The 15,771-nt window shown below is 38.7% G+C and overlaps 1 protein-coding gene across 1 annotated transcript in view; it reads left to right on the top strand.

Moving 5' to 3' along the window:
- CNRIP1 (cannabinoid receptor interacting protein 1) overlaps positions 1–14,946 on the top strand; it is a 99,063-nt gene extending 84,117 nt beyond the window's left edge. The window contains exon 3 of the mRNA XM_078649593.1: positions 13,368–14,946. Within this exon, the coding sequence (XP_078505719.1) occupies positions 13,368–13,532 (165 nt within the window). The 3' untranslated portion in view covers positions 13,533–14,946. The remainder of the gene's footprint in view (positions 1–13,367) is intronic.
- Positions 14,947–15,771: the final 825 nt, after the last annotated feature.

Raw genomic sequence — 15,771 nt, 5'->3', positions numbered from 1 at the left:
CAAAAACCATAAGGGTTGTCAAAATAGATATAAGTTGCAATCTCAAAGTCATTACAGAAAAGAAAATTAAGGTTAGTCTGTCCCTACACTATTTTAAATGACATCCCTACTTAGCAAGATCTTAACCCTCTAGGTGTCAGCCGTGGTGACTTCCTAAGAAGATCACGCACTTCTCTTTGTCTCTTCTCTGATAATGGGTCTCTCCTGATCAGCCTATCTGCCTACCCATCCGCTTCCTTAGGCTCCCAAAATCATCTGCTCTGCTCTCCTCCCGGGTCTCTTTCCCTAATACCAAATCACATTTCTGATAGGAACGCCCCTTGGGACGCCCCTCACGTGGTACATCTTTGCGCGGCAAACTCCATGATGGTACTCTTGAAGACCCTCGTTATAGTTGACCTTGGTTCCCAGGCTTCTTCTTCCAGTGCGCTGATACCCCCTGAAATTCCTGGAAACTCCTACAGGCCTGCGCAAGGCGCCACTGAACAAAGTCCCTTTCATTCGAGCTGATTAGGACCCTCGCACCTGCATACAGCTCATCCTGCAGTGGGCCTCAAATTCCAGACTCCACCATATCTTTAGTCATAAAACACTCTCAAAGCTCTGTGCTGGACACCTCTCGACCTCTTCCCTAACGAGCACATGACAATTTAAACTACATGACATTATCGGCTCTGGCCTACTTGATTTACATGCAGCAGGTCCCTGCACTCTTAAAACGTTAACTTGATTTAAACAGCAAACATTCTTAACTAGCATACGTTTCTAAAATAACACATCTATAAAGCATATACTTTTAACCCTAAGTTCAACAGTACATTTGGAAGAACCATGTCAACCTTATCTCACATTAATTTTAGCAGCACGTTCAGGTTTGCCGTGAATTGCCCTAAGGCCTACACATAATACTGGATTTTCAAAGTTACATTTAATTCGGACATGATTCTTTTAACATGAGAACATGAGGTTTTCACATATATTCCAACATTTCTACATTAATCTCACACCGTTATAATTATAGTTACTCTACTTAACATTCTATACATTTCACTACTGAATATAAAACACTCGTGTGCAAAACATGTTTAAACTAACTACGTGCTTGTAAATATGGCGTACTTATACATTTTTTTCAAACTTGTGCTCTCTCATCTGCAAAGGTAAAGTTTAGCCTTACTAATGTGCATCTCAGTTTAGGATTTCAGCTTGTCTGGCCAGCAATTCCTAGTGATATAGAAGTTCATCACTTTTTACTAGCTAGCCCTTTTCGTAGGCATCGATCCTGCAGTCCAACTAGTGAGTTTGTTCCATTGTGGTTATTGCATTTAGGCAAAAATGACATTCACTGGTATTCAGTGGAAACAGAAGCCATTTATTTGCAAAGTATTTGTATTTACTAAGAAAAAGTGTTCATGTATTCATCTGTCAAACGCATGTGGAGTAATAACTCCTCAGAGGCAGAAGTTAATATATTATCTGATGTCGTGATTTTTGATTGATCACAATAACTTTCTCTATCACTATAATATCAGGGGGGATTTTAATGGGTGGAATGGAAGAAGGGGGAAGAAGAGGGGAAATGGAAACAAGCTAATTTTGTCAGACATATATTTAACTGTTTAGCTTCTCCGGCTCATCCTCCCTAGCCAATTCGTATCCTCAGATAGGAAATTCAGCTCCTCCTTGTTCAGTGCAAACAATCACTCCTCAAATTGAAAAATAGAAGAGCAATTATGCCAGGGATGGGCAAAAACATCAGTGTTATTCATTCAACTGTTCTCTTGCTTGAATTCTATTGAATTCTATCAAAACATCCTAGATATTGCCCACATGAGTGCACTTCTACACACATACATTTGTGCATTATTCTCGTCCTCTTCAGATTAATGGCTCATTCCCTGATCCATAAATTATGGTGTGACCTTTGATGGTATTTTCTTCCTCCTGTATGTCACGGCTGCTTTTTGGAAAAATGATGCTCCCCTGCAGCTCTCCCATCCAGAGGATGAGACATACATTAGGAACGTTTTCTGAGCTGTAATCTGATAATGTAAATCCAGGTCAGGGATTTTTTTTCAAAAACTCAGGATTGTGCCTTGGGAAATGGTATTCTATAGCTCTCTATAGGAAACTGTGTGAATTTATTGTAGATGTTATTGCCACGCACTCAACTGATGAGTTTCAGGTGTCTGGCATAGCCTTGCAGGCACATTTTGACGAGGATTAGAGTAGTGCTGCGTCGCTTCCACTCTGTTTACGTTCCTTTTCGTTTTTTTGTTGCGTTCCTTTTCTGTTTTTGTGTAAGCCAGGAGGCATCAATTTACCCAAGATGGCCATAGAACTGGCTCTGAACCCCTTCTCACTGATACCAAAAGTGGCTTTCCTTCATGGTTCTAGTTTTCGTGTGTGCTTATTATGTATATGGACTGATTTCATGTGTCTGTGACCTACGTGTATTGAGGGACAGTCTCCCCTTTGTGTGGAAGGCCTGATTGCTGATGAAGGATTGCATGTAGATGTGGACTCATGGTCTGGAGTGAGTATATTGATGATCAGTTTGAAGAAGCTTGTCAGTAGACAACTGGCAAAGTGATGCTTTTCTTTGAGAGTAGGTCGATGCCTGGACTTTTTAGGTGGTTGATTTGGTAGGAATCAATTGAAGCAAGATTTACATGTCACTCTACGGTATCTTGTTGGAGCATGCCTTGGCCTGTAATTCTGGCTCTCTGAAAGTAGTGTGATGTGGCAAAACAGTTGGATCAGGAGTTGCCAATAGCATGTAATTTGTCTATAAGAGGTTCTCCTCAAAGTCTCGTAGTGGCTTGAATCATGACTGTGCCACTGATGTACATACTCTCACGATTTTGTCCTCCTAGAATGTCTGTCTTTTTGTATAGTTTACTATTTTAATGAATATTTATTGCTATTACTTGAGATGTTTTATAAAGAGCAGGATGTTTTTTGTTGTTTTTATTTTACCTATTTTGATGCGGCGTTACCATCTGTTAACTTCTCTTCGTTTCCCTTGCATATGTCTCACAACCTGGTTCACTTTTGCCCTAGCCCTCGTAGTAAATTTATAGACTAGTCATTTCTACCATATTTAATGATGATTGACACAAGTTAAGAAATTTGGCATGGGTAGTTTTCCTGGCCTAATGTCCTTCTGTCATTACATCAACATCAGCTTACCTCAAGATCTTTGCATTCTTGGGTGGTAAATTCATTCTTCCACCCTTATCAGGGCAATCATTTGCTCCACATCACATGATGTTCTTGTAATCTTTTTATTACTAGAAGCGCTATTGAAGTTAAGGTCTGTTTTCTGATTCCCTACCATGCATATTTGCTGTAAGTACCTATATAGTTACTCTGTCTAGGAAGTGAATGTCAGTCCTGAAAATCCTTTTCATGGGAGAAGTGAGGAAACATCTAAGACTGTTCCATGATTTTGACCGGAAATGGACCCAAACTGATATATTTGAGGCAGTCCTTGGGGGAAGGGATATGAAGGAATAGAGGAACCAGAATCTTTGAAGATGTGACAAGAAAAAAAACAGAGAATGAATACCTAGTGAGCATTAACACTGGAAGTACGACATGTGATGTCTTCACTTGATTCTCAGGGAATTCCTGCTTACAAATTAAAGAGTTCTTTCTTTCACCAGTTAACTTTTCCAAATGGGAGACTGATCAAGAAAGACCAAGACTCACACTGAGCACCTAAACTTCTAATCATGCGTACATGTGTCTCAGGAGGCCAAAGTACCTAAGTAACATTACTGCCACTATTAATCCTGCTTCCGCAGTACACCTAGTTGGCCTTCTCACCCAGTTTACTCACATGGGTTGCATGCTTACCCCTTCAGTCGTTGGTACTGAGTGAAGCATGAGCATAAACAATGTCAGAAGCACAAGAGAGGCTCATCGGTGTGGCCCATCAAAAATAAGCAACAAGAAGGGGTCATTAGAATAGACATAAACAACTGGGTCACGCGGAGTTCTAAGGTATAGCAATTAGAAATATAGATACAAGAAGAAGACTGCATGTGGAATGCTTGGATATAAAACTTAAAGAAGATGATTGCAGCGAAACATACAACATACAAAACTTGAGAGGCATTCATTAAAAAGTCAAGAAAAGACAATGTCAGATACACCCCTGCCCCCACACACATACCTCCAATGAAACTGGGCACGTTTTTCCGGCTGCTTTGATTTCACTGGCAAGGAAGATGCCAATTGTGTATCGTACATTCCTCCACTAGGATGAGTGCTCTGACCAAGAAGGTTCAATGGAACTCTGACGAACCTTTCCACAATCCTAAACTGTGCTTCGAGTAGACAACCAACATCATCATCCAGTGTGGTGGCCATTTTATATTCAGCACAACAAAGTGGACACTACTGCTCTTAAAGAGGAAAGCTATGTAATAAGACCCAGCAAGCTGGGTTGCTTTCAGGACACAGGCAGGCCAGAGTCCTGTTTAGCAATTTTCAGCATTAACTCCACTGTTGGTATCATTACATGCCTCTGATTTTACTTCCCATTGCCAAGCAAGCATTTGCACTACTATCAAAGGGAATGCTTTTTATTCAGTGGCATCTTCCACTTATATGTCTCTAAAAAAAGGTGTTTTCAGTCTGGTCTTAGTCAAATGATACTGGGGTTTTCAGCACACTAGCAGTTACTGCTGGAATTTGTACCTTGACCACAATTTCAACCATAACAGTCTCCAAAATATATTACAGATTAAATCAGGTTCTTAATCTAGGTCCACCCCTCAGTGTGTATGAGTTATGTAGATGGTGCGAGGAGAGCCACGTATGCCTGTGCAGTCTGGTTAGCTGCTTCACCTTACTTTGGACAGCTTTAATTCTCTCCATTTCCTCTCCCAATGGGCTCTGGGGTCCTCTACAAACTCTTAGGAATGTCAGTGACTAAAGTGTGATGGTAGGGATAGGAGCAAGCTGACTAAGAAATCATAGGTTACTTTTGTTTAAATGCTTGTTTTGAAAGACTTCCGCCAGCTGTATATGTCTTGATAGTAGCCGAAAGGGTATGAAAACTTGTTGAAAGGCTATAATACAGCATCAACGTGTCACAGAGAGCATCACCGTGAAGCTTTGGTCCGCCTGCTCGCAACGACATCAGGATCTTCGTGTTACAGCGACAACTGTCAGCAACACCAGGCCTGCTCTTTGAGCTATATTTTTCAAAATTGGTGTGGGATTTTTCTTGTGTGAGGTTTTCACTTTGATACTGTTTGAAGTGCTGCATAAATACTGTACACTTTGCTTCTAAGTTAAGCCTCACTGCTCTGTGGCAAGCTACCAGATGGTTGAGCACAGGTTAATTTGGGGTTTGCTTTTGCCTTACTCCTACGAGGATTATGGTTGCTGCTTGTTGTAAGGTGTCATCCCCCTTAACGAGTAACCCAATTTCTCACTGCGAGGTTTTCTCCTAGAGTTCCATGCAGGGACTTCTTTTGCTTATCTCCCCCTCCGAGCTTCAGTCTGGTTGTTAGGGAGTTAGATAATTGCACTTCAGTATTTTCTGTTCCGTTGTGTTTCTAGAAAGACGTAATGACTTCACAAGGCCCTTTGTCTTGTTTTTGCAGGTCAGTAGAAGTTCCCCTTGTTTTGTCTCTCAACTATAAGAATCTAAACGTGAGAGGAAGTTTGACTCGTTGCGTGTGTATTAACGTAGTTTGATGATTTTAATTTGACCATGAGCACATCAGTATCAGCACTCATGGTGAATGATAAAGTAAGCAAATCCTTACAAAACATAGTAAGAAGATAACTTTCAGTAATGTAAGCTGCAGTCAGTCGCCTCGCATTTCCCAAACATTATCAAAAACCCCAAGATGAAGGAATAATAATAATAATAATAATAATAATAATAATAATAATAATAATAATAATAAGACATTCTAGGCAGAGAAGAACAGGGATACCTGGATGGCCAGACTGCCAGGATCTCCACTTCAGTAGCTGCCCTGTGACAGGTGCCATATAGATTATGGGGATCTGTATATTAGAGGTGTGCTGGGTTTACCCTACTAGTCTTAACACCCCCATGAACAGATGCTGCAGCAGAGACACCCATGCTGGTAAGTGTTAGTAAAGTCAAGTCTTAACTGAGTGACATGAGTATATGTTGTGTTTACAGATATTGTTACAGAGGAGAGTCTTTTTCCATGCATGCAGTTCTTTAGATGTTTCCTAAAAACTTCAACCACTTTGTTAAAGTTGAAGGGCTATAGATTAACTCCAGATCTAGGATCTCAGTCTCCAAGCTGCAGAGCCAGAGTCTATCATCCCTCTTTAAATATCTATTTGACTATTTTCCATCTTGCCTGAAGCCTGTACCACATCTTCCTGAGTATCTTTTCCTGCTTTGACTATTGTAAGGAGAGTTTATTTATAATATATACAAGTTAAATCAGCATTAAATTGTTTTGCTTTAACTTAATACATTTGTGTTATTTTTGAAATGTCAGCCTCGGCATTGACTATTTTGTTTCTTACCTGTTTGAAATGCAACGCTTTGAATTACCGAATATAAACAAAAGGGGTCTTTTAAAGTATGACCAGGCTGCCACATCGGCGTAAGCCATCGTCTACATCCTCCTGGTGTAATAAAGCTAAAGCTATTAAGGCTCCATCGAAGGCAGTGAAACTTTGATTAGCGGGCTACATGTTTGATACACCCACTCAGCCAAGTTATTCGTTTTTCAAAAATAAACTCCCAAATTAATGGGTTTATTCTTGAAAAACAAAAATGACATGTTTTCTGCACAGGAAGTCTCTGAGCAATATTTCAAACCGGGACTGCCTTGCTTTGCATGGCGATTCCAGGCAGACAAATCAAATGATGGTCAACCTACCCTAAATAGTGGCAGGATTATTTACAATATAATGTGGACATTTGGCAGTCAGGCTGTCAGTGCAGAGGTTTCTGACGGAGGAGTCAGCTGACGCTCTATCATCGGAAACCCAGCACTTCCCCCAAATCTGAGTGGATTTAGGGAACCAAGTTTGGAACACTGATTATTACAGGCCCAATTATGATTCAAACAAATGCCTCAACTGTTCTTTCTCTGTACCCAATTCACTAAGGTATTATGATGAATGTATTTCCCAAATATATTCCATAGCAATTGTAATCTCAGGTTTGTTACTGTCAAAGTGTGAATTTCGCTGATAAATGGATTTACCCACAGACAAAAATAAATCAATAGGGATTCATATTACTTGCTAGTAAATCTAGGCACAGGGACTGGAACACCTCTATAGTTTGTGATGGTGAATGGGAAGAAGTTTCATTTCCTCCCTGTGGAGAAACAAAAAATAAAGTTAGCACGTGAAAATGCCCGTGTGTTTTATTTTTATGTATAAATGTACATCTGTTACACTTACATATGTATATACTTTTTAGTACTACTGGAAATTTGAAGCAGTCAGAACTTTCTAAAAGTGCTACTGGAATACTTTGAGATCTGCATAAGAATTGGAAATTAACTCCAAACGTACATGCAAGGGTATGGAAGTAACTTTCCAACATGTTTGTGATGGTGTTTCAGGTTCAATCAATACTCCTATCAAATGATCAAGTAATAACTTTCACCCAGTTCGACTTAATCTCTACAGAAGAATCTGAAAAGGCCATTTTAACTTTTAAATCTGGGTCGCCGAATGATTCATGTCTACCCTCAGTCCTTGCCACTGGGGTTAGAATAATCAACCCAGTTTTAAATGTTATACAATGCTTCTTTGCTCTCCAGTATGGTGCTTGGTGCTTGGAAAAAGGTAAAGGTCTTCCCCGTGCTTAAAAACATTCAGCGGATCCGGTCTTACTATCCAACTTCAGACCTACTTCACTACTGCCTGTGGTTGCCAAGATGCTTGAGAAGCTGATGAATAGTCAGCTACCGAGCTATATAGAACAGTATAGTCTGCACATCCCAGCCATTTGGGATTCCTCAACGACACAGCATGGAGATGGCTTTACTAGAAGCACCTGAAGCCATCAAATGGGCACTCGACCAAGGGAGAAAAGCTGCGCTTTATTGTTGGCATATGTGAGTGTTACCCAACTGGTCCTGTTGATTAGAAATGGTTCGATTGCAGTGCAGAGGCTCTTTATCTAAGATTTTGGACTAGATGTGGCAAACTATCTTGAAATGCAGTTCTGACCAGACTATGCAAATGTTTTATATCTTGGTCTGCTGAAACAATTGAGCAAGAGTCTGCAGATTGTCCAGAACATGGCTTAATGCTTGATCCAGGAGATTCCCAATCGGGCCTCCATTTTGCATCATCTTAGCGACCTCCATTCATTTACTATCAAGAAAAAGATCCTTTTAGTCCGCTTTTTGGCACACAGATTCATATTCTTATGGTCACAAGTACCTCTGGGAGAGGATCATCTATTACACCCTTCCAGAACATTACATTCATCACAATCTCTTCTGGCGGTGATACTGGGGTTCAGGTGCTCAAGGAGAGGAGGTTGTTCCTTTTCCTTTTTGGCCATCTTCAAAGTTCTAATAACGAGCTGCACTTTTATAAGTTTCTAAACATGTGGCTGTTTTCCTTATCCTAATTGACAGCATTAGGATTTTTCTGCTGTTACTTGTAGCACGGGATGCTCCTAGGAGTAGCTGAGCAGTTTACAAAACAAACGCATTCGTTAATTCATTTAATTTCTTTCATTACTCACATTTTCAACCCCTTTCAAAAGTGTGTACTTTGTACAGTGAATGAGCATTTGTTTATATTTCTTTTCATTGACACAGAAAATTATTTTTCAGAGGTTAAACCCTCTACAAGCAGGATTTTATATTTTTTAAGAATACCTTAACAAGCCAAGCTCTTATTTGCATCTATTCCCTGCACAATGCTGTATCGCAAACACATTCCCTGACCAAAACAAACGTTAGAACTTTTTATCTCATATATTTTTAACATTTGAATTAATATGCAGGATTTTGCTTCCATGGATAGAGGTTGGTGATTCTGAAAAAGTAATGTCGAGTGTAAGTGATTATCATTTTGTCATTGTGCCCATAAAGGGTTATAATTCTATGTACATACCACAGAGGGCCCCAATCACAAATGTAAATTTGTCCATAAACATAAATTTTAAGCTGAATTTACCATTTTTCTTTAGCGAAGGATCCGCAAAGGAATTCCTGGCGGGCGTAAATGTATTTATGAGCTTGGAATTCTCTCCCATGAGTGTGGAGAAATTTGCACTTGTAATTCCACTCAAAGGGTGGAAAGGTGGTGTTCTAAGGCATAATTTGCTTAGGAACTGTGGGAACACCACAGACCTGTATGTTTGTAGACATTCCCAAATTTCAGTCTGACTCCTTCCCCCCCTGGAAAGTTGTCATAGATTTACTCCTGCAAGAATTTTAGAGATATTCCTGGCAGATATAAATGGTTTTACTACTTTAGATTTCTCTGCCATTGGTGCAGTAACATCCACAGTAGTGAATCCCACAACAGGGGTGGGAAGCGGACCGAACAAGGCATGGTTACCCTTTTAAGTATCTGAACACTCATAAATATGTATGTTTATTGATATTCACAAACTGAAGTCTGACCCCGCCTCACCCTTTGTCACTCATTTTCTTTTGCAAAAAACTACTGACTGGTTTAGGGAATGGTTTACAACAAATGTTCACAAGAAACTTATTTAGAAATACTTTTATTTCGACACAGATTCTTATTCTTGGTTGATTTAATCAAAGGGAAGATAGACAAAAGTCTAATAGACATGTCTGCCGCACGGCATCATGAAGAGAAAAAAAATTATTCTCAAAATAAGAAAAACTGTAAGGTAGCCCAATTATTATCTTTCCATGACCTCAGTTCAGCCGAACTGGCTCACGTATTTATTCATTTATTCAGATCATTTATCGAGAAAAAGAAGTGTTTGCAATAAAGAAATATATTTGACTCTGTACCTGTATGTTTATACGACGCAGAAAACATTAGTGAGTAGTGTTTTGAAGAATAGAATTAGAGATGCAGAAACCCCAAGTAAAAGTAACCAAAACCAGACATATAGAAACATGTGACATTCAAGTGACTTAAAATTTGAGAACAGGTTATTGGTATATAAAAGGATGTCTAAATTCTCATTTCTTAATCCATGCAAGATCAGCCAAATTGTTCTCTGGTGTTCTCGTTGTTAGAATATCCTATAATAGTGTCAACGACGTTTCAACCCTACTTAGAATGTGAGGGTCTCATTAGGAAAGAGTTGACCTTGGGACTAGAAGTGTACTGTGCTTCCTCTCTTGTGCACAGAGTAAGAACTATACGTCAGGAGTTCCTGGATTGCTGATCCTCCCTCATGTAAGTAGGGATGTCGTGGGATAATGAAATAGGTGATCACTCTGGATGGTGCCATTGATATCCAGAGTGCACACCCATTTCTCCATCGAGGGACATGTAAAAATAATCGGGCTGACCGAGAGGGATTATACACACCTACGGCATAAACAGTTTACTAAAAGGAGAACCAATGTCCTGTTTCCCTTGGAATAATTCCATACATGAACTAAAGACATAAGTTTACCGTGGTCTATGGACATTATCCCAACTGTATCTCTACTTACATGAGGGAAGATCAGCAATCCAGGACCTCCTGACATATAGTTCTTGCCCTTCCTTCGACATCTGCCCTTAGCATGGTATTCCAGGAGTTCTGTTGCACCTGTTTTGTGAATTGGGAAAAGTGTAAGAGTTATGGCGGAGTCGTATAACACTGACCTTCCGTTTACACTTTTTTATGTCAATTGGGCCCAATTTGCACTACAACAAATAAAAATCATGAGCTAAAATCTATGTTTTAATTGCTTTTCATGTATTCCAAAAAAACAAAACATGGTACAGACCTTAGAGGGAAAGAAGTAAGAGAGAGATGGGTTTGCCATGCATAAAAAAGTGAATGGGGCCATAAAAAAACCTGAATATTTGATAAATAGTTTTTTGTAATTATACGTTCATAGACTTATTCTTAAATCGAATTCATTGATTCCTTTAATTGTTAAATATATGAATTAATGTTTAAATATAAAATGTCATTTGATAGTATCCAAACGTAAAGTAAATACTTAAAATAAATTGATACCCTAAAATATCAGCAAAATATATAGAAAACTAGCAAACGTTACTGTACGTTTTAAATACAAGTTGAGCTTGAACAACATACATATATTTGTGTTAAATATGAGTATTAGATTTCCGACTAAATTATATATATTTGATATAACATTTTTTTACTTTCTTTTTTCAAAGGTCCTGTAACTTTTTATGTAATTTTTAAGGCAACAAAGGGAACTAGTTACAGTATATAGTATATTCTGTACAGTCAGATCATTCAGTCAAGCGAAGTATTGGTTTTTTGGAGGAACAATCGCGATTTTAGACCGTGCATGCCTACTCTATATGCACTAATCTGCCAGGTGCTTCTTAAATGTCATATCTGTCAGACGCATGTAGGTGAAGAAAACTGTGGGATTGTAACCTGTGGATTTTTCTGACCCAGCATGCCCGTATTTTCAATACAATACTTGCATAATTGCAGAAGGTACACTACTCTGACTCCTAACTAAATAAAAGATTCTGTTTTCCATACTGCCTTATTCCATACCTGGCGTAACAAAAACGTTCTCTTCTACTCAGTGTCTAATTTGAGCAGGTGGTTGCAGTTGGGGCTCACCAGCACACATTTTTGGGACTGGCACTTATTTTTCCTTTCCTCATCAGACTTTGACCCACAAGAGCCCGCAAGAGAGTGAAAAACACAAGGAGGGCGAGATAGATGGAAAACACAGTGGGGGAGAAAGCAGTAATCTGCAAGAAAGAGATAACAGGACGCAGAGTGACTGATGGTGGACTAAAGAGGCATAAAGTGGAATCAAGGTCACAGAGTTTTGGTATTGGGCATTTTCATATTCAATAGCACCATCCACAGACTGCTGAGAAGAACTATGGGCCCTGGAACGTATTCTTTTACAAATTATGCATCAGATACATTTGAATTGGACATCATAGGGGCCGAAAGGTTTTCTTAGGTGTGCTGTAGATTTGTATAAGTGTCCAATCACCACTAGCAATAAACTCATAAATCAGCTCTGTACCCAAGAGTTTTATTTTTGCTTTTCGATCTTTGTCCTTCGATTTGTTCTTCACAGGCCCTAATTGGTTGCTTCACAGAACTGTTACACCTTTGGGGAGCCATTTGGGATTAATACTTTTTACAGAATACTTTGGTATGCCAAATCTAGTTGTGAAGTTGACATCACGAATCACAATGACATGTGTAATGCATTTAGCGCAATATGTCAAATGATCCTTTTTGCCGTAAATAGTCGCATTTCAGTTGTGGGTCTGAAGGAGCTAGACTTGGGAAAAAATGGGTTATTGACGCTTTATTTCACTATATCAAATGCGAAAAAACACAATTATTTGCAGGTTATCAAATAATCCTGGATGCAGATAAGTAAAGCCCAAAATTCATAGTTGTATGACTGTTAAATCATGTAGAATTCTATAAAAAATAGTTTGTCTCATGCTTTCAGCATGTGTTCAATGCACAGCAATCCTTATTATATCTCTATCTTTGTTTATCATCTTCACATGGGAAGTATTACTGCTTTTGTTAATTTGCTCGCATTAGCAAATGGTGAACTCGGATTTGTCAATTGTTTTGCCTTCACTAATGATTTTAGTAGGTTGTTTACTTCCTTGACAGCTCAGTGGTCTAATTTTATTTCTGTGGAAAGTTCTTAATGTCTGAGTGTACAATTCCAGCTCACTCTTACATCCTGCCTTAGAATGTTCATGTTTGTTGAGTAGTGCTTTGTTCCCAACATCCTAGAGAGACTATTAAACCAAAATGAGACATTACTATCATCATTATATAGTGTTGTAGATGCATAGGAATATTTCAGTGTATATTTAGTCCAATGAGTTGGGAGTTAGTTATGTTTCGGATTAATCATAAATTCCAAATCATGTAGCAGAAGCAATGTGAGTGATGACACACTGAAATTCCAGTGTGCATATCTATCAAAGATGCAAGTCATGTGTCTAGCAAATGCAATGTCATCACCAACAATAATTTGTAGAAATGCAGGAAGTATTCCGTTGTTTTATGCATTGTATACATGATATCGATATTTGGATATGTTGTGAATGTACATGATGACAACTCTGTTTAAATCAAAAGAACACAGAAAATGCCAACAAAGAAGTTTAAACAAAAATGAGGTTAGATGAATTGGTGATTTGTGTAGATGTTTGTTGAGTGGTAACATCATTCTCTTCTCTTATCCGTGCAGTTCAATGACATCGGCAGCTTTGAGACGGTATGGCAGGTGAAGTACTATAACTACTACAAGCGGGATCACTGCCAGTGGGGCAACAGCTTCAGCTGCATCGAGTATGAGTGCAAACCCAACGAGACGCGCAGCCTAATGTGGATCAACAAAGAGATGTTTCATTGAGGGTAGCGTTAGTGGATGACGTTGGACTATCTTTCAAGGACCTCACCCGTGAACCAGCACTGGCCTTACCAACAGGCTATTGGGCTCAGCTGTGTTACGAGTAATGGGCAGCATTCTTCGAGAGAAAAATACTTTGTTAAATAATATAACTGAAGAAGACCCTAAGGGCGCTCAGATAAAGGGAAGGAATGGCTGGCGACAGGTTAGAATGAAATCATTCATGTTTTTGACAGTGCCATGCTTCCCATAACATAACCCAATCACCATTAGTCTTTGAAGGAAGTGTTGCAATTAGGTAACATAGGTAAAACTCAATAACATATCGATAAACAATGAACTCAGATTAGACCAAGAAGAGCGACAACGCAGAACCAAAAATAACTTGAGGGTCTCAGACTGTGTATCCTTTATTCTAGGCAGTTGTTTAACTTGCAGGAATAAAATATATTTTACAAGACAGTCATGGCTTATGGAGGTTTCATCAGCCAGTATGTGTATTAGTGGGCTTGGAACCCAAGTCATTCTTCTATCTAAACCTCTCTGCGTTGTGAAAATTGTATGCACTTGAAAACAAGCTTTACACCAATTTTAAGCACAATATAAATGATGAAACAATATATCTCTGTACTAAGTAGGGACTCTGTTTAGTGGATGATGGTGTGTTTAACTGTTTGTGTTTGCTATTGATTTATTAAAGGATTGTTAGAAAATGTGTAAAAACAGAGGCAATTCGGTCCTATTCCCATTTTGGAAGTGACTTGAGTCTACACACCAGATATCCATCACTTGTGAGGCAGGTTTAGAGCCAGCATGGACGACTTTATTGAACATCCCTGTGCAACTAGTGTTCTAGGAATAGTAGATAGACAAATCAAAACTCCAAAGACAACCAGCACTCTAATGTTATCTATTCTGTTGTGATACATATAATAGCTTAGATGGAAGTATGATAAGTTCTTTCCTATGCACCTCATTCCTCCGGAAGTTAAGGTTATAATAGCTGTATTTTACTGGGAGAACCCTGTCCATTATAAAACAGCCTAAGTTAGATAGGCTTTCAGAACTTTGCTCATTTGTTGAATATAATGTTTAATTAAGGTTGTTTATGACTTAAAGAAGGATTTATGATGGTGAGAAATTAATTTATATTTATATAAGTACATTGTATTTACATGTTTGTTTGAAATGAAAGTGCTGAGTTCATATGTTTTCTTAGCTCTGGTTAAAAGTAAATGTACAAATAATAGGTGTTACTAGTTAGCTAGAACCTGCAGTCCAGATAAGGTTAATCCAGTGAGGAAACAAGAAGGCACAGGTTTAAAAATGACTCCCTGTTTTTGTTGATCATTGTAAAATATATTGTGACTGAATTTCCTGTTTTTGGGATTTGGTAAAATTATTTTTTTGCTACATATATCTGTGTATAGTGTGATTCTTCAGCGTCAAAATAAATAAACAAATTAACTGATAGGAGAACAATCAAATCTAGGTGAGATGTCCAGAGGATGCAAACACACGTATGCGCTTTCGCATAACCTGGCGTTTTGGAAGCCGGATATGTGCCATTGAAATCGGTAAGTGTTTGATACATCTTGAGTGATAATCTAAATATGTCTATATCATTTTAAGCATAATGCGAAGGTTGTCTTGTGTATTTTTAGGTATGAAATTAGACATTAAGACAATAACCTGTATTTGTGCTAAAAAGCCGAAGTCTCTTTCCTTCCTACTCTTTGCATAAACGAAATATTGTGAAGGGCTCTGAATAAATGTAAGTGTGTGGGTGTCTAGAAGAGAAGAATGATTTGGGATTTGGAAATGGCATAGTTTGAAAGAGCAAATCAGATCATAAGGCAGGTAGGACTTTGACTCCACAGATTTCTAGAGGCAATAGAGATCTGTCTGTTTTGGATGCGTCATGAAAAGGCAGCAGTTTGGGAACGCACTGCATTCTGAAAGATGGCCCACATCATAATTGATGGCCTTTACCTATGAGTGAACATGGCATCACAACAGGTGCCAAAGAAGGAATATCCTTGTGGAAGATATTAGTGGAGGACAAATGGAAGAAAAATAAAGGCCTAATATGCTCTACTAATATTGGAGCAACTCACAAATTAAAGATGAATTAAAGGATCTCAAGAGTTTCGCCGGCTTTCCACTTGGAGTTTTGGTAAGATCAAGGCATGCTTCTTCGGGAGGTACTGGTCCTCGGGGATCAAAGACACCTAAGCACAAT

Source organism: Lissotriton helveticus, chromosome 6 (genome assembly GCF_964261635.1).
Source record: "Lissotriton helveticus chromosome 6, aLisHel1.1, whole genome shotgun sequence".
Lineage (NCBI taxonomy): Eukaryota > Metazoa > Chordata > Amphibia > Caudata > Salamandridae > Lissotriton > Lissotriton helveticus.
Note: the sequence above shows the minus strand (reverse complement) of the source record. Positions and strands in the feature narration are given on the sequence as shown.